Raw genomic sequence first — 23,147 nt, forward strand, 5'->3', positions numbered from 1 at the left:
CACGAACCCGGGAGGCAGAGCTTGCAGTGAGCCAAGATCGCGCCACTGCATTGCAGCCTGGGTGACAGAGCGAGACTGCGTCTCAAACAAACAAACAAAAAAGACTCCCTTGTAGTGAATTAAATTTTTCAAGATACTTGGTTATCATTTCGTTTACTAAAATAATAAATAAGGAGAGTTAAGACCATTAATTGTGGTATATTGGCCATAAGAAGTTTTCATTTGTCCTATGTTTTATACAGACATGTTACAAAAAAAAAAAAATACGCATTGCAGCATTTGCCACAGAAAGCATCCAGGTTTTTGTACTCATTAAAAAAGTGGCTAGGACTGATAACCTGTAGTGATCTTCCAGGTTTTGCTGCAGTGAGAAAACCATTACTGTTAAAAGCCTGCTGTTGTATCACATTATCCTTCTCAACAAGCACTTTGTTACAACGGAAGTTCTCTTTGCAGTGGAGGTCTCCTTGCCTCCCTTGTCCTGAGTTAAACCTCTATTTTTAGAGTTAAGAATCATTAAAGACATGGAAGAGTTCGCACAACTGGTTGTGGCATGAACGATAGCATGTAATTTTATAAATGTATAAATGGTTTTTGAATTTTTTTCTCTGCTGATAAGGATGATTAAATTCTTCATGTTTTTTCTTTATATAGACTCCAAACCTTTGTAGACTTGTAGGAAATCTGTTGATGCGTAATACAGTGGAAAGAATTATGTGATCTAATGTGCAAATAATCTACTGGAGGACATTGGATATAAAAATGTTTTCCTAATGTGTTTTTCAGATGTCTGTGAGCTTTTGAAGTTGTTCTTTCCCCCACAATTTTAAGGCTCCTAGATTGGCTGAGCTGAGCAGTAGAAATTAATGAGGTAGAATGCTTGAGTTGAATAAACTGGAAGAAAATCTCTCTCTCCAGTAAACCTTTATTGCTATAACAGAAACAATTTCTATAAACTCAGTTCCCAAATGGTCATAAGCTTTAGTTGGGAAATGGTGCGGTAATTGAAATACTATGTTAATAAAGAGTTATAGGCAATATAATTTTCAAATAATTAGAGAACAGTAGAATATATGTAATACAGACTATGCTGAATGTAATTTTAATGTTTCTTTGATTCAAGTTATAGCCGTGTAGACATTAGTTAAAAGTATTATACATAATTTATTGTTTTGTAAGCTATTTTTAAAAATTCTCCCAGGCCAGGCTCAGTGGCCCACACCTGTAATCCCAGCACTTTGGGAGGCCAAGACGGGCAGATCACCTGAGGTCAGGACCAGCCTGGTTAACATGGTGAAACCTTGTCTCTACTAAAAATACAAAAATTAACTGGGCGTGGTAGGCAGGTGCCTGTAGTCCCAGCTACTCAGGAAGCTGAGATGGAAGGAACACTTGAACCCAGGAGGCAGAGGTTGCAGTAAGCCAAGATTGTGCCACAGCGCTCCAGCCTGGGTGATAGAGTGAGACTCCATCTCAAAAAAGAAAAAATTCTCCAAGTATTTACTGAATATTCTAAATTATATTAGTACCTCTCATAGTTCTCTGCATATAGTAGTCACGTAGCTAAGTTTACTCAAGCCACAAACAAATTTGATATCCTTAAGGGAACAAAATTCTGATTGATTCTGATCTGTGTCTTTCAGAAAAATCACTACCAATATAATGGATTTTATATATCAGATTGCTTTATTCTGGATATCATGGTAACAATACAGAAAGTATACATAATTTCCCATTTCTGCAAGTAGTCATGACTGCTGAAGAAAGAAAAACTTAAAGCTACGGCAGAATTATTTGGGTAACTTTTATGGAAATTCTGATTTTGTTTTTAATTTTTGATAACTTTTTACTAAAGGTATGAACACACAAAGAGCTTATTTTGTTAGGCAAATACACATTAATAAGAATGCCTAGAAGAGGACTGATTCTTCACACCCGGACCCACTGGTTGCTGTTGGGCCTCGCTTTGCTCTGCAGTTTGGTATTATTTATGTACCTCCTGGAATGTGCCCCCCAGACTGATGGAAATGCATCTCTTCCTGGTGTTGTTGGGGAAAATTATGGTAAAGAGTATTATCAAGCCCTCCTACAGGAACAAGAAGAACATTATCAAACCAGGGCAACCAGTCTGAAACGCCAAATTGCCCAACTAAAACAAGAATTACAAGAAATGAGTGAGAAGATGAAGTCATTGCAAGAAAGAAAGAATGTAGGGGCTAATGGCATAGGCTATCAGAGCAACAAAGAGCAAGCACCTAGTGATCTTTTAGAGTTTCTTCATTCCCAAATTGACAAAGCTGAAGTTAGCATAGGGGCCAAACTACCGAGTGAGTATGGGGTCATTCCCTTTGAAAGTTTTACCTTAATGAAAGTATTTCAATTGGAAATGGGTCTCACTCGCCATCCTGAAGAAAAGCCAGTTAGAAAAGACAAACGAGATGAATTGGTGGAAGTTATTGAAGCGGGCTTGGAGGTCATTAATAATCCTGATGAAGATGATGAACAAGAAGATGAGGAGGGTCCCCTTGGAGAGAAACTGATATTTAATGAAAATGACTTCGTAGAAGGTAATGTGAAAAATATGTTGGTCAATATTATGTTAGTAAGACAAATGCTAGTATTGTATGCTGGTAATATAAGTCAGTCATTATCTACAGTATTAAAACACTTAAGGTTTTCGCACTTCATTGCACCAAGAATTTTAAGTGGCCTTCTGGAAAAAGGTATGAGATCATAATAAAAATGGAGAATAAGGACTGGGGAAATAGAATAAAACAGCTCTTGTTGCATGTGTATGTTTATATTCCTCACTTATCTGATCTTGGTGTTCTTTTTTATGTTTTTAAAAATGTGTAAACTAAAACTCAAAACTTGAAAACCATTTGATAAAGGAAAGAAAAAATTAGTAGACTCTTAGCTATTTTTCGTATTGGAGGAAGGAGAAGCGCATGTCTGAACAAGGGGTTATACATAGTTTAAAAAGTATATTTGGCATTTGGAAAAGTAAGGAAATACCTGTTTTCCTAATACATATTTCAGAAAGGGTATGGAATTTTTATGTATCAAGATGGGATATGACTCAGAGGTTGAAGAACACTGCTATAAAATTTAAGATACTTATTGATTGATCTTAACAGTAATAATTCTAGATCCCTACCCATCTCCTTTACATTCACTGCTAAACATTTAATTGCTGACTTAAACCATTATAAAAATAAATGTTTCTTGAAAGTTCTCTTTGCTTGATTCTATAAACTGTATCACAGTGGTCCCCAGCCTTTTTGGCACCAGGGACTGGTTTCATGGGTGACAATTTTTCCATGGGATGGTGAGGATGGTTTTGGGATGAAACTGTTCCACCTCAGATCATCTGGCATTAGTTAGATTCTCATAAAGAGCGTGCAGTGTAGATTCCTCGCATGCGCAGTTCACAACAGAGTTTGCTGTACTTTGAGAATCCAGTGCAGCCGCTGATCTGACAGGAGGCGGAGCTCAGGCAGTAATGCTTGCCAGGCTCCTATCACTCACCTTTTGCTGTGCCGCCTAGTCCCAACAGGCCACGGACCAGTAGCGGTCTGTGGCCTGGAGGTTAGGGACCCCTGGTATAGCACATGTAGACTTTTTGACTGCAAATCATCATGGCCATCACTTGCTGCACTGTAGCATTATTATAATACACTGAGGCCTTTGGAGGCCATCAGGGAGGGCATTAATGCTTTGCAGTGGCATTGCAGCCGCCTTTCCTTGTGGCCTCCTCTTTTTTCTGCTGTCACTTCCTGCCATTTTTGATGGATTATTTTTCTCAAAACTCTTCTGATTTTTCTGCAAGCTCAGCTTTTTTGTCTTCTAACTGTATGTTTGTAGCTTATGGCAGAATTGGAAGCTGCAGAGGAAATAAGATAACTAAGTAACGTGTGTAAAATGTCCTCACATCAGCTCTACCTAAAAAGAAAGGGACCTGTGCCAGTTTTATATTCTGCAGCTCCTGCTTTTGTCTTATAACTCTCCTTGGATTCTGATACTTCAGGATTTTTCTCTAAATGGAACATATTCTGTTCCTCACTTTTCCTCTACTATGCCACTGTCTGCCCACTGCAGGGAGAATAATTACTAATAATTAGTAATGACAACTAATTCCTATCCCTCTTCTAAACTTTAGCTAAACTTCAGCTCTTCTGAGAAGGCATCTACAACCTCAAGTCTAAGACAGCATACTTCTGTGTGCTCTTGTCACCTGTACATTCATACTGCTTGTCACAGTATGTGGCGTTGCCCATTTCCTGGCTTGTGCTTCCTACTAAACTGTAAGCCTTAGGAGAGTCGGAACCAAGTCTATTTTATTCACCATTTTATACCCAGATATTGACTGAGTGACTCACACATCTGTAGGTCTAACCTTCTCTCTCCTGAGCGCCATACTTAAAAATCAGATTGCTGCTGGGCGCAGTGGCTCACTCCCGTGATCCCAGCACTTTGGGAGGCCAAGGTGGGCAGATTATGAGGTCAAGAGATCAAGACCATCCTGGCCAACATGGTGAAACCCCGTCTCTACTAAAAATACAAAAATTAGCTGGGCGTGGTGGCACATGCCTGTAGTCCCAGCTACTCAGGAGGCTGAGGCAGAAGAATTGCTTGAACCCGGGAGGCGGAGGTTGCAGTGAGCCAAGATTGCACCACCGCACTCCAGCCTGGTGACAGAGTGAGAGACTGTCTAAAAAAAAAAAAATCAGATTGCCTCGTAGATGCTCATGCTTTTCTCTCAAAGGCATCTCAAATCACTGTGTTTAAATCTGTACCAATTTTTCTTTGTCTGACTTCACTCTAGTCAGTGATTTTATATGTATGTATGTATATACACATATATACACATATATATATATATCACATAGCACTATATTGTTATTATTTGTCTATTTTTCTGTCTCCTTCACTAGACTGGCCCTATCCTCAAAATTGAGACCACGTGGCACTCTTTGTATCACATAACTGACATGAAGGCACTCGATTTCTTTTAGTTGACCTAAACCAATAGAAATTTTGGCTCTTGGGTCTAGATTTTAATATTGCTAGAAGTAATTTCTTTATTTATCATGGTTACCATATTGATAGGCTCTAGTATTTTTAAAAAGTCATATGTAAAAAGGAATAATTGTCATTTGTAGTATATTTTATAGATTGAATAAAAGAACAGTGAACATTTTTTTTTAACCTTTTCTTTTAAGTGAGTAATTGTTACTGTGCAGTGGGGATAAATATTTTTACAAATAGGTAAAAATCCTGCAGGTCTGGTTTAATACCCTTTACATTTAAGTGAGTAAAATCTGTCTTCTCATTGAATTTGTAAACTTTGACATGGAGATGTCTTTGTTCCTAACTCTTTCCTTTAGGTTATTATCGCACTGAGAGAGATAAGGGCACGCAATATGAACTGTTTTTTAAGAAAGCAGACCTTATGGAATATAGACATGTGACCCTCTTCCGCCCTTTTGGACCTCTCATGAAAGTGAAGAGTGAGATGATTGACATCACTAGATCAATTATTAATATCATTGTGCCACTTGCTGAAAGAACTGAAGCATTTGTACAGTTTATGCAGAACTTCAGGTAACTGTCAGGGCTTAATGATTAAGCTACATTCTCCTAAAAAAAAATCACGTTTTACTCAGATTTCCTTAATTTATCTTCCCTGATTATAATTCCTTAGAATAATTTTATAGGCTTTAGGGGAACTTTTTTTTTATATTCTCTCTTTTTTTAAAGCATGTGTAGTATATTGTGTTATAGACAATTTGAACTATGAAATAAATTGAGAGTGACACCTATTAGAAACTAAATTTGATGGCCTTGATAATTGTTTGTAAATTCATTTTAAGACAAGTTGAATTTTTAAAAAATCAACTTTACTAAGGAATAATTTACATGCAGTAAAATCCACATATTTTAAGGATGTAGGTATCATGACTGGTTGTTTTTTGTTTTTTGTTTTTTTTTTTGGAGACAGGGTCTCACTCTGTCACCCAGGCTAGAATGCAGTGGAGTGAGCACAGTTCACTGCAGCCTCAACCTCCTGGGCTCAAGTGATCCTCCTGCCTCAGACTCCCAAGTAGCTGGGACCACAGGTGCATGCCATCTTTTTTATTCTTTGTAGAGAGGGGGTCTTGCCATGTTGTCCAGGCTAGGATTTAATGTCTTTTGACAAATGTATACACTCACAAACCACAACCCCAATCAAGATACAGAATACTTGTGTCTCACAAGAAAATCCCCTTGAGAGAATGATTTGAGTTTTTTAATTGAAATACATTTAGACATACAAACATTAAACTAAAAATTGGAGAAAGTTATTTCATCTTGCAAAGCAGAGAATTTGTAAAGTTTTTTTATGTTGTCAAATTTGGTTATTTTAAAATGCTGAAGTGTTAAATAATTATCTACACATTATGAAAACTATTTGTGGAAAATGATGCTTTTTGATTTAACAGTTTCCATGTTTTTAATACTTTTAATATTTTTAATGTTTTAGATACTTTGATATACTAGTTTAATGCTTTGTGATCCTAGTCTTTATTCTCATATTGAAATTGTTGGATTTAAAAAGTTAATTAAAACTGTCCTGCAGCTGAATGTCTGGCAGTCATACTTCCAAGTGAGATTTACTGTTCCAAATAGCTCACTTGAGATCTGATTTCCTAAAGCATTTTTTTATTGCCTTTCTTGGAATTACTTTCAAAGGCCACATTACTATTTACAGTAAGTAATCTCAGTCATGGCAAATATTTATTCCTTAATGATAGTTACAATTTTTGGAATTAGCCAGTCTGAAGACAAAATAACTCTTAATCCAAAAGGTCAGTATTTATTTATTTGGTTCTGAACCAATTGAGTTTATTTCCTTGAATAGCTTGTGATTTGCTTCTGAAAGCAATCCAAAAGCAAAAGTTCAAAAAATGTTTTGAAATATGGCAACGATGTCAGACTGCTTCCATGGCCCTCCAAGGGGTGCACTCATTCAGGCATAGACCTTGTGCCTTCCATAATTCATCAGTATTGCCACTTTTATGTTTACTGCTGTGTCAGTAATGCCTCATTTTCTTGTTAAAGCTTCCTGTGGTTGCTTTCTGAATGAATAGTGCCTCATGTTTTCTTGAATAAATTTTTATTTTTCATTTTTGTTAGGGATGTTTGTATTCATCAAGACAAGAAGATTCATCTCACAGTGGTATATTTTGGTAAAGAAGGACTGTCTAAAGTCAAGTCTATCCTAGAATCTGTCACAAGGTTGGTGAACCACATCTACAGCGAAGTCCTTGATATATAACATTGCTAACAGAGAATTTCAGATATGTAATGAGTTAATAATTTTTAGTAACTATAATTTTAAAATTGGCTGAGCATGTGGGTGGTGGTGGTGATGATAAGTTCCTCATTTCACATGCAACCCTACATGACTCAACTTCCCTTCACTGCTTAGCAGGCAGCCTGGCATGATGCTCTCTCTGTGGCCCACTCACCCTCTGTGTATTTGCTGCTCTTTCCTTTTTTTAAAATCTAATTCCTTCACTTTGACATAATCATCTTCTGAACTTGTCTCTTTTTTGTCACCTTTCTTTCCTTCCATTTCCTCAGGCTCCTTCTTCTCCCCTTGCTAACAATGCTGAGGTCTCCCATATGCTTAAGAAACTCCCACTCAACTCTGAAGTGCCCAGCCGCTAATGTTATGTTTCTGTCCTTTCACAGCTCAATATCACGAGACAGTAGTTCATAACTAAGCAAGTCATATAGTACCTGGCACATAGTAGATGCTCAGAGGTTTGAATGGATGAATTAGTAATCCCTTAGTACTTAATTATTAATTCTTTAGCTTCTCAGCCTTTTTCTTTCTAAATCATGGGCCCAAAGATATGACTTAACCACCAAATTCTTTTCTGTTATTCTTTTTCATTGCTTTTTTACCTTGGACAACCTAACCAGTATTTCTGTCTCAAAATGTTCTTCTTGTGTTTGTAAAATGTAACTATTTTGTAAATGTAAGTATGATGTAATGTAAACTATTAGGTTGATTATCATCTCTAACCACACCAGCTCTATATCCTTTACTTGCTTCTTTACCTTTCTGCCAGTTGCGGCCATTTGCCAAGAGCCTACATTTGATCAGCCATTCTTCTCAAATCATTCAACTAACATTCATTGAGTCCTACCTACTGTGTTCCAGGTACACTGCTTGGGAGTCTGACTGGGGTAGTTGGAAGAAGAGTGGGCATAGATGAGTGAATCTGAGTCCCTGACCTGCAGGGATTCTCAAGAGTCTTGATGTATATAGACACGACTCACTGTCTTCCCCTTCCCTACACCAGCTCCTCCTCCTGATAGCCCTCTTTCAGTTCAGAGTAAAACCATTTTCACCATCTGGGCATGACTTCTGAGAGCCACAGTCTTTTACTTATTCTTTGCCTCCAGTTACCTCTAATTAGTTAGTTCCTACTTAATTCACAGGACCTCTTCTCTATCTCTTCCTTGCTACTGCCACCACCCTAACCCTGGTTCCCCCTCCCTCCATTTCTTCCCTTCCTGTCCCTCCTTAGTGTTTTTAGATCACCTACTAAGTGCCACGAGCTCACACTGGTAATACTGAAGTATTGTCAAGACACTTCTGTGGCAAATGGTGTAAACCTACCTTGAGCTTGCTTGAGGAAAATAGGAGCAGTATTGAAGAATCTTGGATACCTCCCAGAAATAAAGGGATTGTTACAACCAAATTTGGAGAAGAAAATCAAAACAACTCTGGTTTCTCAGGGATTGGAACCAGAGACTTAAATACCATCAAAATTCTCGTCTCCTTGTCTGTTTTTCTCTGCATGTTGACTTCATTCTCCTGTTGCAGATTGGCTTCTTCCACATGGTGAGGGATATGACTGTTGGCGGCTCTGGGCTCACATCTTCTCAGCTTTGCCATCAGAGAGGAAAGAGCTTTCTCCCAGCTCCAGTTGAGAAAATCCCAGGGAAGGACATGTTGCCCACTCTTGAGCCAATCACTATGGCCAGGTGGGGTGGGGGTATTGGGACTGGCCCAGCTTAAGCCTGGTCTCCACCCGTAAGAAATTACTGTGGTTGGGGTGGGCAGAGAGTGAGGGGTATTCTGTGATCAGTGCCTCCACTTGATGCTGAGTATGTGGGGTGGCAATGGGCAGTTTTCCCCCAACAGAGGAGAGATTTATATTCCTTAAGACGGGGAGAAGAGTCCTAAGCACTCGGAGCACTTGGAGTCCACTCCATGCACTATTTGAGCCTTTGTTCCATCTCTCCATTACCCATTCTGTACTGCTGTAAGCATAATCCTCCTAAAATGTTACTTTTTAAATTAGGCTGCACCCTAGTGCAGTGAGTGATTCTCCAACTTCAGTGCCAGAATCACCAGGAGGACTTGTGAAAATGTAGAGGCTTGGCTCCAGCCCTAGCATCTGATTCAGTGGGTCTGGGTGTAGTCTGAGAGTTTGCTTCTCTGACACGTTAACACAGGAAGCTGATGCTGTGGGTTTGGGGGCCTCACTGTGAGAAACACTGCCCTAGCAGAAAAGCCCTGCTGATTCTCTTTGCCTTTAGGATACTGACCGATTTCTTTAACCTTGCATGGGAGGTACTCTTCAGTCTGACCCTTCTCTCATTGTTCCCATTTTAGGATTCCTTTGACTCTTATCTCACTGTTCCCATTTTAGGATTCCTTTGACTCTTATCTCACTGTTCCCATTTTAGGGTCCTTTTCTACCAATCTGATTTGTCTGATCCCTTTTCTCTAAAATGCTTTCTACATTCTTACCTCTTTGCCTTTGAGAATAATTATTTTGAATGACCTTTACACTCACCACTGAATTCAACATTTTAACCAAGGCATAACTCACGTTCCACTTCTAACATCTTCTCTAACTACTCCAGACATGAGCGATGTATTTTTCAGAACTGCTGTTCATTCATTCATTCAGCAAATATTTATTGAACTCCTACTCCATCAGGGGACACTGTGTCCATAGTAATGAACAAAACGAAATCCCTGCTCCCACAGAGTGGGAGAGACACTGGAACAAACATGTCTGGCAATATAAAGGAAAACAGCCTGAGGAAGAGGATGGAGACGAAGGAGTGGGAGGTCGCAGCTGCTTCTCAAGTAGTATCAGGGAGGATCCCTCTGATAAGGGGACATGTGTGCAAAGACCTAATGGATGCAAGAGGAGAGTGATCTTTGTGTGTGTTATCCATTTAGAATGCATTATTTATTAACAGACATTACAGCTATTTTTCCATTTGTGTATTTTTCATCACCCCAAAAGGTGTTTAAGATTCCAAAGGTCAGTGGCCACTTTAACACTTTTGGAGCCTCATACCACCAACATGTGCCTCAAATGTGGGCATTTGGTGAATATCTCTCCCTGATGATAATCATACACGTGAAGCTGTGATTTTTCTTTCCCTGTGTGAATGTAGAACCAATATAATCAAATATTTGAAGTGTAAAACATATTTTGTAAGCTGTGTCGAAGGAAGATAACTTTAAGTGGGACTTACCATTTGTTGTGTGTGCTTTCCTCATAGTGAGTCTAATTTTCACAATTACACCTTGGTCTCATTGAATGAAGAATTTAATCGTGGACGAGGACTAAATGTGGGTGCCCGAGCTTGGGACAAGGGAGAGGTCTTGATGTTTTTCTGTGATGTTGATATCTATTTCTCAGCCGAATTCCTTAACAGCTGCCGGTTAAATGCTGAGCCAGGTGCGTAAAATGTTGGTAGATGAGCTGACTATAGAATTTAGAACGTTGTCAGCATGTCCTATAGTTTGAATCAAGTGATTTTGAGGGAGAAGTTTTAGTTAAACCCCAGTATTTTTTTTTAAGTTATATTAGGCATAATTTAACTGGAATACTAAATAGGAAATTGAAAATTTGACCCTTTGAAATTCATATCCCTTGTTCTCTTGGGTCCAACTTCCGTGACTACATTTGAAGCCAAATATAGAAATGCAGAGGAACAGGATATCTACAAATTGATGAGGCGGGAGCAGTGCAGATCAGAAAAAGAGCCAAGCAGATGGTATGGAGATGTGTGTGAGAGTCTGAAGCACTCAGCTTTGGGCATATAGCGTCCACATCTGCAAACATACCCCCATGCATGTGTGCACACACACTCACATGGAAGTCTAGATGCAGATAGTGCTTGATCTCCAGACTGTGCATTTTGGGGTGATTTACTATACTTTGCTTTAAGTTGTAGATATTTTTTGAAAATTAATGAGATAGCCAGGTGCAGGGGCTCACGCCTATAATCCCAGTACTTCGGGAGGCTGAGGCGGGCAGATCATGAGGTCAAGAGATTGAGACCATCCTGGCCAACATGGCGAAACCCCATCTCTACTAAAAATACAAAAATTAGCTGGGCATGGTGGCGCACGCCTGTAGTCCCAGCTACTCAGGAGGCTGAGGCAGAAGAACTGCTTGAACCTGGGAGGCAGAGGTTGCAGTAAGCCAAGATCGTGCCACTGCACTCCAGCCTGGTGACAGAGTGAGACTCCGTCTCAAAAAAAAAAAAAAAAAAATTAATGAAAAGATGACATTTTTTGAAATCAAATTTTAAATGCTTTTTAGTTCATTTAAAAGAATTAAAAGTGTTAAAGAGGCCAGGGGTGGTGGCTCACGCCTGTAATCCCAGCACTTTGGGAGGCCGAGGTGGGCGGATCATGAGGTCAGGAGATGGAGACCATCCTGGCTAACACGGTGAAACCCTGTCTCTACTAAAAATACAAAAAAAATTATCCGGTCATGGTGGTGGGCGCCTGTAGTCCCAGCTCCTCAGGAGACTGAGGCAGGAGAATGGCGTGAGCCCAGGAGGCGGAGCTTGCAGTGAGCCAAGATCGCGCCACTGCATTCCAGCCTGGGCGACAGGGCGACACTCCGTCTCAAAAAAAAGTATTAAAGAATCTCAACAGGATGAGTAAGTTCAGGAAATCTGTTATACAAACATGGTGACTATAGTTAATAACAATATATTGTATACTTACAAATTGCTAAGCCAATAGTAGCATTAAAAAATGTTCTTACCATCAAAAAAAAATGTTAATTATGTGAGGTGGTGGATATGGTTATTAGCTTGATTTAGTCATTTCATAGTGTATGAATGTAGCAAAACATCATGTTGTACACCATTTTTATTAGTCAATTAGAAAAACACTGGGGGGCGCTGCTGAGCACAGTAGCTCACACCTTAATCCCAGCACCTTGGGAGTCTGAGACAGGAGGAGCACTTGAGCATAGGAGTTCAAGACCAGCCTGGGCAACATAGTGAGACCTAGTCTTTAAAAATGAAATTTTTGGCCGGGCATGGTGGCTGAATGCTTTTTAGCTCATTTAAAAGAATTAAAAGTATTAAAGAGGCCGGGCATGGTGGCTCATGCCTGTAATCCCAGCACTTTGGGAGGCCGAGGCGGGTGGATCACCTCACGTCAGGAGTTCGATACCAGCCTGGCCAACATGTTGAAACCCCATCTCTACTAAAAATTAGCCGGGCGTGGTAGCTTGTTCCTGTAATCCCAGCTACTTTTGAGGCTGAGGCAGAAGAATTGCTTGAACCTGGGAGGCGGAGGTTGCAATGAGCTGAGATCGCCAGCCTGGGCAACAGAGCAAGACTCTGTCTCAAAAAATAAAAATAAAAATTTTTTAAAGAATCTAATAGCAAATGGTTTTTTTTTTTTATGTAGAACTATTCATATGCAAATGATTGTCTTCTTATTAATTAGGTTAGAGATAGTTTTCAGGAACTCTTTGAAAACCTAATGAATAAATGAAGGTTAGGTTTATTTTACAGCATGAAATGCAAAATGTGAAAGTTGATGGAGACATATTTGCTTAATTTAAAAGAAATATTTTATATCCAGAAATAGATTTGCCTCTGGAAAAATTGAGCTCCCCATCCCTAAATGTATTTGAACAAAGGTAGAATGAGCATCTGCTAGGGATCTTGTAATAAAAAGGTTGCCATGTTACTCCTACACTTCTTGACAATCACTGAACACTTCATGTGATCATATCTGATTGAAGCCAGCTATAGCAAGGGTTCCCTCTCCTGAGGGGAGATGGGCTAGTTAGCCTTTATGGTCCTTTTAGATCAGTCAGTTTGAATGCTGATGACAAGGTCTTCTCCAAGGGCTATTATATCGGGTAATTTTAACCCTTATCTTCCTGACTTTTCCAGATTTTGGTTCAGATTTATTCTATATTTTCATTATTCTCTGCATATCTATTCATTGTACAGTATTCTTTGAATTTACTCTTTCTAATGATTCATTTTTGATGGGTGGATTTAACAGATGTTTCTAAGTTTCATAGTGATTATCAGAGGTTAATCTACATTTATTACTACTGATTAAATGAAATAATGAGTAATAAATGACTCATGTAATGAATACATATCTCCCCAAAGTCAAAGGGAATAAACGTGAAGCACCCTTTAGTTTGTTTTTTCCTCTCTTCTTTTGCAAGGTTATAGTTAACCTACTGATATGTTACAAAATCATCATATTCATCAAATTAACATGATGTTCTGTAGCCTGAATATTAAAAAATATAGATAAAATCATGTATAATAAGAAAGACTTTGATAAAACTTAATAGATACTGCAATAAAGAACAGTTCTTCATAACTTCTTTGTATGTTACAAACCTATATTTTAATTTGTAGGTAAGAAGGTGTTTTACCCTGTGGTGTTCAGTCTTTACAATCCTGCCATTGTTTATGCCAACCAGGAAGTGCCACCACCTGTGGAGCAGCAGCTGGTGAGACTTTCACATTTTCAGTTATGAAAGACTCTAAAGATCTTTTCTAGATGTTTGTTGTGTAAGTGGAAAACAAAGTTTCAATAAAAAACTGTTATTTCCAGAGCAAAGTGTTAAACTATAGTTGTTGTAAACACATTTCCATAGTTCCTCTTTATACCCCCAATAAAATGCTTTTCACATTTATTGCTTCAGAATTAAATGTAGGGGGAGCAGAGTTTAGGTCATAAAGGAAAACCTCATGTCCCAGAATGTGGAAATTGTACAGTCATTTCTACCGGCTTATTTTTACTAATACTAAAAATTTGATTTTAAAAACCCTACTAACTAGAAATTAAATCTACTCTGCTAAATAAGAGGGAATAGTATACTCTGGTAAATTACCTGGAAAGTCATGGAATATAAATGCCATATATCAAAACCTACAGTTATTGCCAAAGCTAATTTTATGTAAGCTTTTTAAAATTTTTAAATAAACATTATTTTATAATAATTTAGATTTAGAGAAGTTGCAAAGACAGTACAGAGAGTTCCATACTTCACCCAGTTTCCTCTAATGCTAACATCTTATGTAACCATGGTACATTTGTCAAAGTGAAGAAATTCATATTGGTAAGTTACTGCTAAGTACACTACAGATTTATTAGGATTACACCAGTTTTTCTACTAATGTCCTGTTTCAGAATTGAGTTCAGAATACCAAATTGCTTTTAACATAATCTTTTATTGTTAATTTAATTGTTTATTGTTAATACTAAGAAAAAGAAATGATTAAGAAGTCACTTTAAGATGTTTAAAAAAATAAAAAATAACTTCAAAGAAAGTAATAAAGGCAGAAGTTAATAAAACAATAGATTGAGAAATATAGAAGCTTATGTTTATGTACAAAAAATTTAATCATAAAGTAGACACATTTCTGGTAAAAAGGAAAACATTGGAAATTAGAATATGAAAACATTGAGATAGATCAATTTTATAGGGTAAGTTTTCTAAATTATAAATAAAATGAAAGATTTGAGAATTTATAAAATATGAACACAGGCCAAGTTCACGTTAGTATTTTATGAATAAAAGAGGTGCAAGTGGACCAGGCATGGTGGCTCATGCCTATAATCCCAGCACTTTGGGAGGCCAAGGCGGGTGGATCACAAGGTCAGGAGTTCGAGACCAGCGTGGCCAATATGGTAAAACCCCATCTCTATTAAAAATACAAAAATTAGCCAGGCATGGTGGCACGAGCCTGTAGTCCCACCTACTCGGGAGGCTGAGGCAATAGAATCACTTGAACCTGGGAGGCGGAGATTGCATTGAGCCAAGATCATGCCACTGCACTCCAGCCTGGGTGACAGAGCGAGACTCCGTCTCAAAAAAACAAAAAAAAAAAGGTGGAAGCTCTGAAGAAATTAAGAGCCATTTAAAAAAGTTATCAAAAAGTTACCCTGTAGGTACATAAATACAATGTTTTAATTTATGAGCTTTTCCAAACTCTCAAAGAGCAGGTAATATTAGCACCATATGATGTACTTAACGTATTTTATGAGGCCACCATTATCTTGATATCAACACTTGGCATAGTACACACACACACACACACACACACACGCCTCTACCTTATCTGTAGGCCAGTATTATGAATATAAATACAACTAGGTTCAAAATGGCAAACTGAGCACCCACATCTGCCATATCTGACAGTGAATTATTCTAAAGAAAAGGGTACATTAGTACTGGAAAATGAGAGAAGGTGTTAGCAGCCATAAGTTTTGAGAACATTCTATAAGACGATAGCAGTTAGCATAAGATTTCTGAAGGAGAGAACAGACTAGAACGTGTTCAAGAGAACAGTGAGTGAAGATGGGGCTGCTTTGCATCCTCTGAGCTCATAGCAGACAGAATGGAGGGAGCCTGGAATAAACATGCTTCTATAGGTGTGCTGAGAAGCAGTCATCACAGGGATTGACCCTCAGTCTAAGGCAGTGTGTGTGGTCCCTGGAGCTGGAGAGGCTGGTCGGGGTGGCTAGGGAGCCCCTAGACTACAGAAGTGAGCTACTGTTAGCAATTTCCCCCTGAGACCCTGTTCTAACCTCCTTGACTGTGACTGGAGATAGGCCATTGTAATCTTAGCTAACAGCCATGGACTTCTGAACAATACTTGAAACAAAAATGAGTAGCAATTAACCAAGACTAACCAAACATTTGAGGAAAAACAGTACTATGAAAGAGGCACCAAGTGTTAATACACAGAAAAATTAACACATGAGTATATGAATACAGATAGAAAGTAATTTTAAAATATATCTTTGGGGAGATTAGAGAAAATGTTAAATTCATAAAACAGGATTTGTTGCTTTAAAAAATAAGAACTTGGGAATTGTGAAAATATTTTTAAAATCAGTAAATGGTCTGAATAGCAGAATGGTTACAGTTGAATCAGATTTTTAAGCTGGAAGACAAGCCAGCTGGACACGTGAAGTTCACGAGATAACATGAGAGAAAGATTGAGACAAGGAAAATCAAGCCAGAAGCTCCCAAATTATTAATAGGAGTTCAGAAAAGAGAGAATATTGAGTGGAGGAAATGGAAGAAAAGTTTCCAGAGCTAAGCAGAAACCAATCTTCTGTTGTTTGGAGAACAACAGTAAAGGCACAATTCTAATAGCTTCCAGAGACACTAAAAATAGCAAAACCCAGCTTGTTCACAAAGGAGTGACAATCAGATTGGCATTCGCCTTCTTTTTGAAAACACTGGTGTTAGAAAACAATAAAGTAATACTATGAAAATTCTGAAGAAAAGTAACTTTGATTTCATATTCAACCTACTATTTTAGGACAAAATAGACATTTTTGAGCTTTCAAGGACTCAGAATTTATTTCTCACAGACCTTTGTAATCAAGTCCAGCAAAATGATAAATGTATACATTGAGAGAGGAGGACCTGAGAGTAAATAGTGGTGAACAACCAAAAAAATTAAGTCTAGGCTGGGCGCGGTGGCTCACGCTTGTAATCCCAGCACTTTGGGAGGCCGAGGCAGGCGGATCACGAGGTCAGGAGATCGAGACCACGGTGAAACCCCGTCTCTACTAAAAATACAAAAAATTAGCCGGGCGTGGTGGCGGGCACCTGTAGTCCCAGCTACTCGGAGAGGCTGAGGCAGGAGAATGGCGTGAACCCGGGAGGCGGAGCTTGCAGTGAGCCGAGATTGCGCCACTGCACTCCAGCCTGGGCGGCAGAGCAGGACTCCGCCTCAAAAAAAAAAAAAAAATTAAGTCTAAACATTTGTTGATGTACTAGTGTAAATAGTTATGTTGACATAATAAAAACCAATTAATACCAATTTGAGATTAAGATGTCAGAGGGTTATGTACATGGTATACTTATGTGTATTACCTAGCTGTCAACTGAGAGGGCCTAGAACCAGTAACACCCTAACAGTAACAAGTACACTCAGCTTCCAAATCTTAGTTTCTAATACTATTCTCCAATCAAAGGAGCCAGAGGTCCACGGAGAAATGGTTGATTCCAGGGCAGGGGCAAAAAGTATACAAGAAGACCCTGGAGCATCTTACAGTGCCAGAAAGTAAGAAAGCACTCAACGAAAAGATAGGGGGAATGTGTCAAAGGGGCACAGGAGCCAACAGAAAGAGCTCCCAGTGCCCAAGCTGGAACAACCTGAGCAATGAAATAAATAACTTAAACCTGGATTATAACCCAAAGCATCAAATAAATAGCCATGAGTCTATACTGATATAAATGAGTGAGTGAATGAGCAGATAAATACCGAGTGACTAGATAGGAAAGAAAAGACAAATCTTCCTTACAGAATTCCAGATAACTTATGTAGATACTCCCTCTTCCAGTAGGTGGAACTAGGGGACTCACTTTCAAAGAACATAGTATGGAAAGAAAAACCAAACTTTTCACAGGAGAAACCCAGCAGACACCTTAACCAAAGGATACCATGTACCCCTGACATGACATAATGAGAAGGACACTTTAGCTCACAGTCCTCTTCCAAAAACATAGAACCCCAGTCCAGTCACAGGGAAAGCTGCAGCAAGCCCACATTGAGGAGCATTGTACAAAATACCTGACCATTCTTCCTCAAAACTGTCAGGCTCATCAAAAACAAGGAAGACTGAGAAACCATCATAGCCAAGAGGAGACTAAGGAGACATGACAACTAAATGCAATGTGGTGCCCTGGACTAGGTCATGGAATAGAAAAAAAAAAGACAGTAAAGGGAAAGCTGGTGAAATCCAAATAAAGTCTGGAGTTGAGTTAAATAGTAATATAGCAATGATGGTTCCTTAGTTTTGACAAACGTACCACAACAATGTAAGATGATAACATTAGGGGAAGCTAAAACTGGATGAGGGGTATACAGGAACTCTCTTTACTGTTTTGCAACTTCTCTGTAAATCGAAAATTATTCCAAAATAAAAGGTTGTATATTAAAATTAATTCAAAGCAAACAAAAAGAAGAGGTAAATAAAGTCAACATATAAGCGTGAAGGGAAGGTAAAAGCATGCTAATATTCTTTTTTTTTTTTTTTTTTTTTTTTGAGACGGAGTTTTGCTCTTGTTGCCCAGCCTGGAGTGCAGTGGCATGATCTCGGCTCACTGCAAACTCCACCTTCCGGTTTCAAGCGATTCTCCTGCCTCAGCCTCCCAAGTAGCTGGGATTACAGGCACACACCACCACGCCCAGCTAATTTTTGTATTTTTAGTAGAGACGGAGTTTCACCATGTTGGCCAGACTCGTCTCGAACTCCTGACCTTGTGATCCGCTGGCCTCAGCCTCCCAAAGCGTTGGGATTATAGGCATGAGCCACCGCACCCGGCCAAAGCATGCTAATATTCTTGCCTGGTTTGGAGGGTTATAGGGGAAGAACGATTTGAATGCTGATTCATTCTAGGTGTTGCATAGCAACTTAAGTTTAAGCACTTCAAGTTCTAGTTTCACCACTTGTAACCTTTGCAAGTTGCTTAACTTTTCTAAGCTTCAGTCTCCTCACTTAAAAGACAAAATCTTGTTTTCCTTGATGTTTAAAGCTATATTAGAAGTAAATGAGAAGGAAAAAATGGGTAAGACAGTTGATAATTCACATATTTAAATAGCCTTACTAGAAATAAAACAGCAGTATAATGCTTTGTTTCTGCTGTTAGGTCACTGCTTTTAAAAAGCAAAGCCATGTGAGCAAGACTGGGGGATGGGAGCTCCTCTGTCGCTCCTGTTGGGGATTCAGGCCCGTTCTCTGGGTCGAGTTCTAAACAGATTCACCCCTCCAATCCAGTAATTTCCACCCCCAGCAGTCTTTCCTGGGGAAGTAATCGAGCACATGATGGTAATATGCATAAATTGATAACATTAAAAGCAAGCAAAACTCTAATAATAAAAGGATAAATTGAATTATGGTACATTCTGTGGTGAATATTGCATATCAAGGAAAGTGTGAAATGTAAATACAGCAGTGTAAATGAAGAGGAAAATGTAAAGCTAAAAAGCGGGAAATAGCGTATCTATATTTTAGGTAACATTTGAATGATGATAATAACTAATATTTTTATGAACCCCTTACTATGTGCAGGGTACTTGTTCTGTTTTGCTGACACATTAATTCATTTAATCCTCCTAACAACCTCTGAGGTATATACTGTTACTGCTCCATTTTTCACAGCTGTGCTGCAGTTGAGTGCCTGTCCAAGTACACACTGGCCTGAGTAGGCCCAGGAGGCCAGGTGATGTGGCTCCACAGCCTCCACCCCTGTCCACTGCACACACTGCCTCTGTTATATTCATCAAATATTGAGAGTCCCTTTGATGCCAGGCACTATCCACCACTGGCACCCTGACATTTAGACCCTAACAGATATGGCTATTGCTCGTGAGGATCTTTATTTATTAGGAGGTGACAGAAAGTAAAATCAGATAATACATGCCACGTGGATTATTAAAACAGACTGAGTTGCAAAGAGTGACTACGTGGTTTCTGTGGCTTGTTTGGTCAGAAAGGTGTTTCTGAGATGAAGTTGAGCAGAGCTGTCTAAAGAACAGGAAAGAACCAGCTAGGCCATGATTGGGGGATAGTGGTTTAGGCAGAAAGAACAGCTACTGGGTTTCCTAGGGTGTTTGGAGCACAGCCGGTGAGGGGCACATAGCTGGGCCAGGGCATGTAGAGCTTTTTAAGCCTCTGGAAGGCATTGGGATTTTATGCTAAGTGTGTTGGAAAGCCTTTGGAGGGAGAATGGATTGTGTGTGGCTCTAGCTGGCAGCAGCCAGTTAGGCTTTCACAGTAGACAAGGGGAGATGATTGTGGCTTGGGTGACAGTGTATTATAATTACGGAGAAAAGTATGGATATGATTCAGAGATAGGGCTGACAGAGCTTGCTGTTGGATTAGATATAGGAAATTAGCAAAGGAAAGGAATGGGAGAGGAGAGATCGGGATTCAGCTGGAGCCATAGTAGGCATGTGTTGTTTATCAGACATCCAAGGGGAGGTGCCAAGTTGCTAGTTGGCTACAGGGATCTGGCATTCTGTGAGAGGCCAAGGCTTGGGTATATAAGTTATGTGTGGATAACTGCATCTCCCACATGCTTAGGAGGCCAGATAAAACAGTGCAAGAAAATATTAACAATGAGGATTATGGACAATTTGATTTTCCTTCTACTTTCCTCTGTGAAAATGTGTTGCTTTAAAAATCAAACAAAACCAATGATTCCTTTCTCCAAGTCTGATAATATTTGAAGAATTTTTAGAGAAACTAAGTTACAAAGTTATAGTACTTATGTAATCAGAATTGGCATGGTGTAGAGATGTCAGAGTGGGTGTTTTGCTTTTTAATACTTTGTATCAGGGTTATATTTTAACAAAGAGATAAGAATATTAGAGACAGGAGTGGTGGCTCACACCTGTAATCCCAGCACTTTGGGAAGCTGAGGTGGGTGGATCACCAGAGGTCAAGAGTTCAATACCAGCCTGGCCAACATGGTGAAACCCCGTCGCTACTATAAATACCAAAATTAGCCGGGTGTGGTGGTGCACACCTGTAATCCAAGCTGTTCAGCAGACTGAGGCACGGAAGTTGCTTGAACCCGGGAGGTGGAGGTTGCAGTGAGCCAAGATTGTGCCACTGCAGTCCAGTCTGTGCAACAGAGTGAGACTCTGTCTCAAAATAATAAGGATAATAGAGTCTAGTATTCATTTTGCCACTAAAATTATGTCTCTATATATATTTCTTTATTCAACACGTATTTATTGAAGGCTTGCCATGTGCCTGGCATTGTTCTAGGTGCTAGGAATATAGCAGTGAACAGAATCCACAAGTCCTCCCCTCAGGGAGCTTTACATTCTAGAAGGGGAAGAAGTTCTCCCCCTCAGCTCAAAAAAAAAAAAAAAATGGAAAAGAAAAATGCTAACCTCATCCATCAGCTCCAATCTGAGCTGAGCCCTCAGGGCTGCCTGGTTCATTATGTGTTTTCCTGTTGATTCTCCTATTCTGTACAGCAGCAATTTCAGACTGTGCCCACTCTTCTCAAAATTTGTCCCCTCTGCAGACCTTGATATTCCTGCTATCTGCAGGAATTTCTGTGTAGGTGCCTTACAGATCACTCAGATTCATTATGGCCAGAACCAACTCCATGTTGTTCCTCTCTGGGCTGGCCCTTCCTCTGGGCTTCATCTTGGGGATGGCACAATTACATACCCACTGTTTAGGACAGAAGCCTGCTGTCATCTTGGTTGATCCTTCTCCTTCACTCCCCACTCCTGCCCATTCAATCACTTGCTGACTTCTGTGAAGTCTCTGACCTAAATCTTTTCCACATTCCACATCCATACACTCTTGCTTTCTGTACATACCACAGTAGCACACACTAGCAGCTTCCCATCCCTAGTTATAGCTGTTGCCTCTTTTCTTTGTAGCATGTATCACCACCTAAAATGTGTATTTATTTATTTACTATTTTCCCACCCAAACAAAGGCGCTTTGATGGCAGGGACTTTGTCACCTCTGTTTACTGCTAAGCCCCAGTTACTAGAACCATATCCAAAAGATTAAACACTTGTTGAAAGTATGAATAAAATGAAAGAGGTTTATCAGGCTTCAACTTGTAAGCAGAAGTGATTCCAAGGACTCAGTGTCATCAATGCCCTGGTTTTATATTTCTTTCTCTACTTAGACTTCAGTGGTGACAGCCTCATATTAAAGCTTGGTTTCTCACATGGTAGAAAAGGACTTTGGCAGTTCCAAGCTTTCATAGCTGCATCCTGCACTAGAGGTCAACAAATGTTTTCTGTAGAGAGCCAGATAAGAAATATTTTAATCTTTATAGGCCATACAGTTCTGCTGCAACTACTCAGCTCTGCCACTGCACTGTGAAAGCACCCATAGACAATTTGTAAACAGATCAACACAACTACGTTCCACTAAAATTATTTACAAAAGCAGGCAGCAGGCCAGATTTAGCCAGAGGCCATCGTTTGCTCACCCTCCCCTACGACCAAGTGTCCTTTCTAGTGAGTCTCTTAGAAGAACGAGGGAGCTTTGTTTTCCAAAGTTCCCAACAACCTCCCTGGTTTACCTACTTGGCCTGATTTTTTTCAAATACCTATTAGTGAGCCAGTTCCTATGGTAAGTGGGGTGAGACTGTCTCACTAGTATAGAGACTCATGGTCCACTCTGAATCTGCTGGTGACAGCAGCTTCCCAGAATTCATGGGCTGCCCAGGGCCAGGTAATTACCAGAACAAAACTGTACCAATCAGGAAGGGGGTTGGGGGAATGGATGCTGAGTAGGCACCAGATAAAGTCTACTGTGTAAGGTTGATCCTGTGTGTTACAGTTTGTTTATGCAACTGTTGTCCTAGAATGTAAGCCCCTTGAAGTCAGGCACCACAATGATTATTAGTAACCTCAGCTTGCACCTTGTACAGGCTTTGAGTTCTATTTTTATTTGTTTTGTAAGGATTTAATAACATAAATGCATGTGATCCTTAATCAGTCACATAAATGACAGGAAAAAAGTATACATTAGAAAATAATTTGTTTCATCGTTGATTAAAACTTCTGCTTCTTATGGAATTAAATTTTTTTTTTTAACTAAGGTTCACAAAAAGGATTCTGGCTTTTGGCGAGATTTTGGCTTTGGAATGACTTGTCAGTATCGTTCAGATTTCCTGACCATTGGTAAGTATACTTTACATTTAAGGATAGGACTTTATTTACTCCAGACTTAATGGTATTTTGCTAAAAGGTCTCAGATTTGAGTGTTTTCCTACTAAATTATGAGTGTCTAAGGTTAGCTAAAAAGAGAAACTGGATATACAAAA

At 39.3% G+C, this 23,147-nt stretch overlaps 1 protein-coding gene across 11 annotated transcripts in view; it reads left to right on the top strand.

The window, feature by feature from the left end:
- Positions 1–23,147, top strand: part of CSGALNACT2 (chondroitin sulfate N-acetylgalactosaminyltransferase 2) — a 48,270-nt gene that overhangs the window by 14,506 nt on the left and 10,617 nt on the right. For 6 of the 11 annotated variants that reach the window (XM_055275233.2, XM_063637373.1, XM_063637372.1 and 3 more), the window contains 6 exons: positions 1,644–2,567; positions 5,388–5,604; positions 7,177–7,278; positions 10,585–10,763; positions 13,723–13,817; positions 22,923–23,004. In XM_055275233.2, the coding sequence (XP_055131208.1) occupies positions 1,907–2,567; positions 5,388–5,604; positions 7,177–7,278; positions 10,585–10,763; positions 13,723–13,817; positions 22,923–23,004 (1,336 nt within the window). In that variant the 5' untranslated portion in view covers positions 1,644–1,906. Of the gene's footprint in view, positions 1–1,643; positions 2,568–5,387; positions 5,605–7,176; positions 7,279–8,881; positions 9,043–10,584; positions 10,764–13,722; positions 13,818–22,922; positions 23,005–23,147 lie in introns of those variants that run through there. The other 5 variants (XM_055275234.2, XM_063637377.1, XM_063637376.1 and 2 more) reach the window with 3 other exon arrangements.

Source organism: Symphalangus syndactylus, chromosome 4, assembly GCF_028878055.3.
Source record: "Symphalangus syndactylus isolate Jambi chromosome 4, NHGRI_mSymSyn1-v2.1_pri, whole genome shotgun sequence".
NCBI lineage: Eukaryota > Metazoa > Chordata > Mammalia > Primates > Hylobatidae > Symphalangus > Symphalangus syndactylus.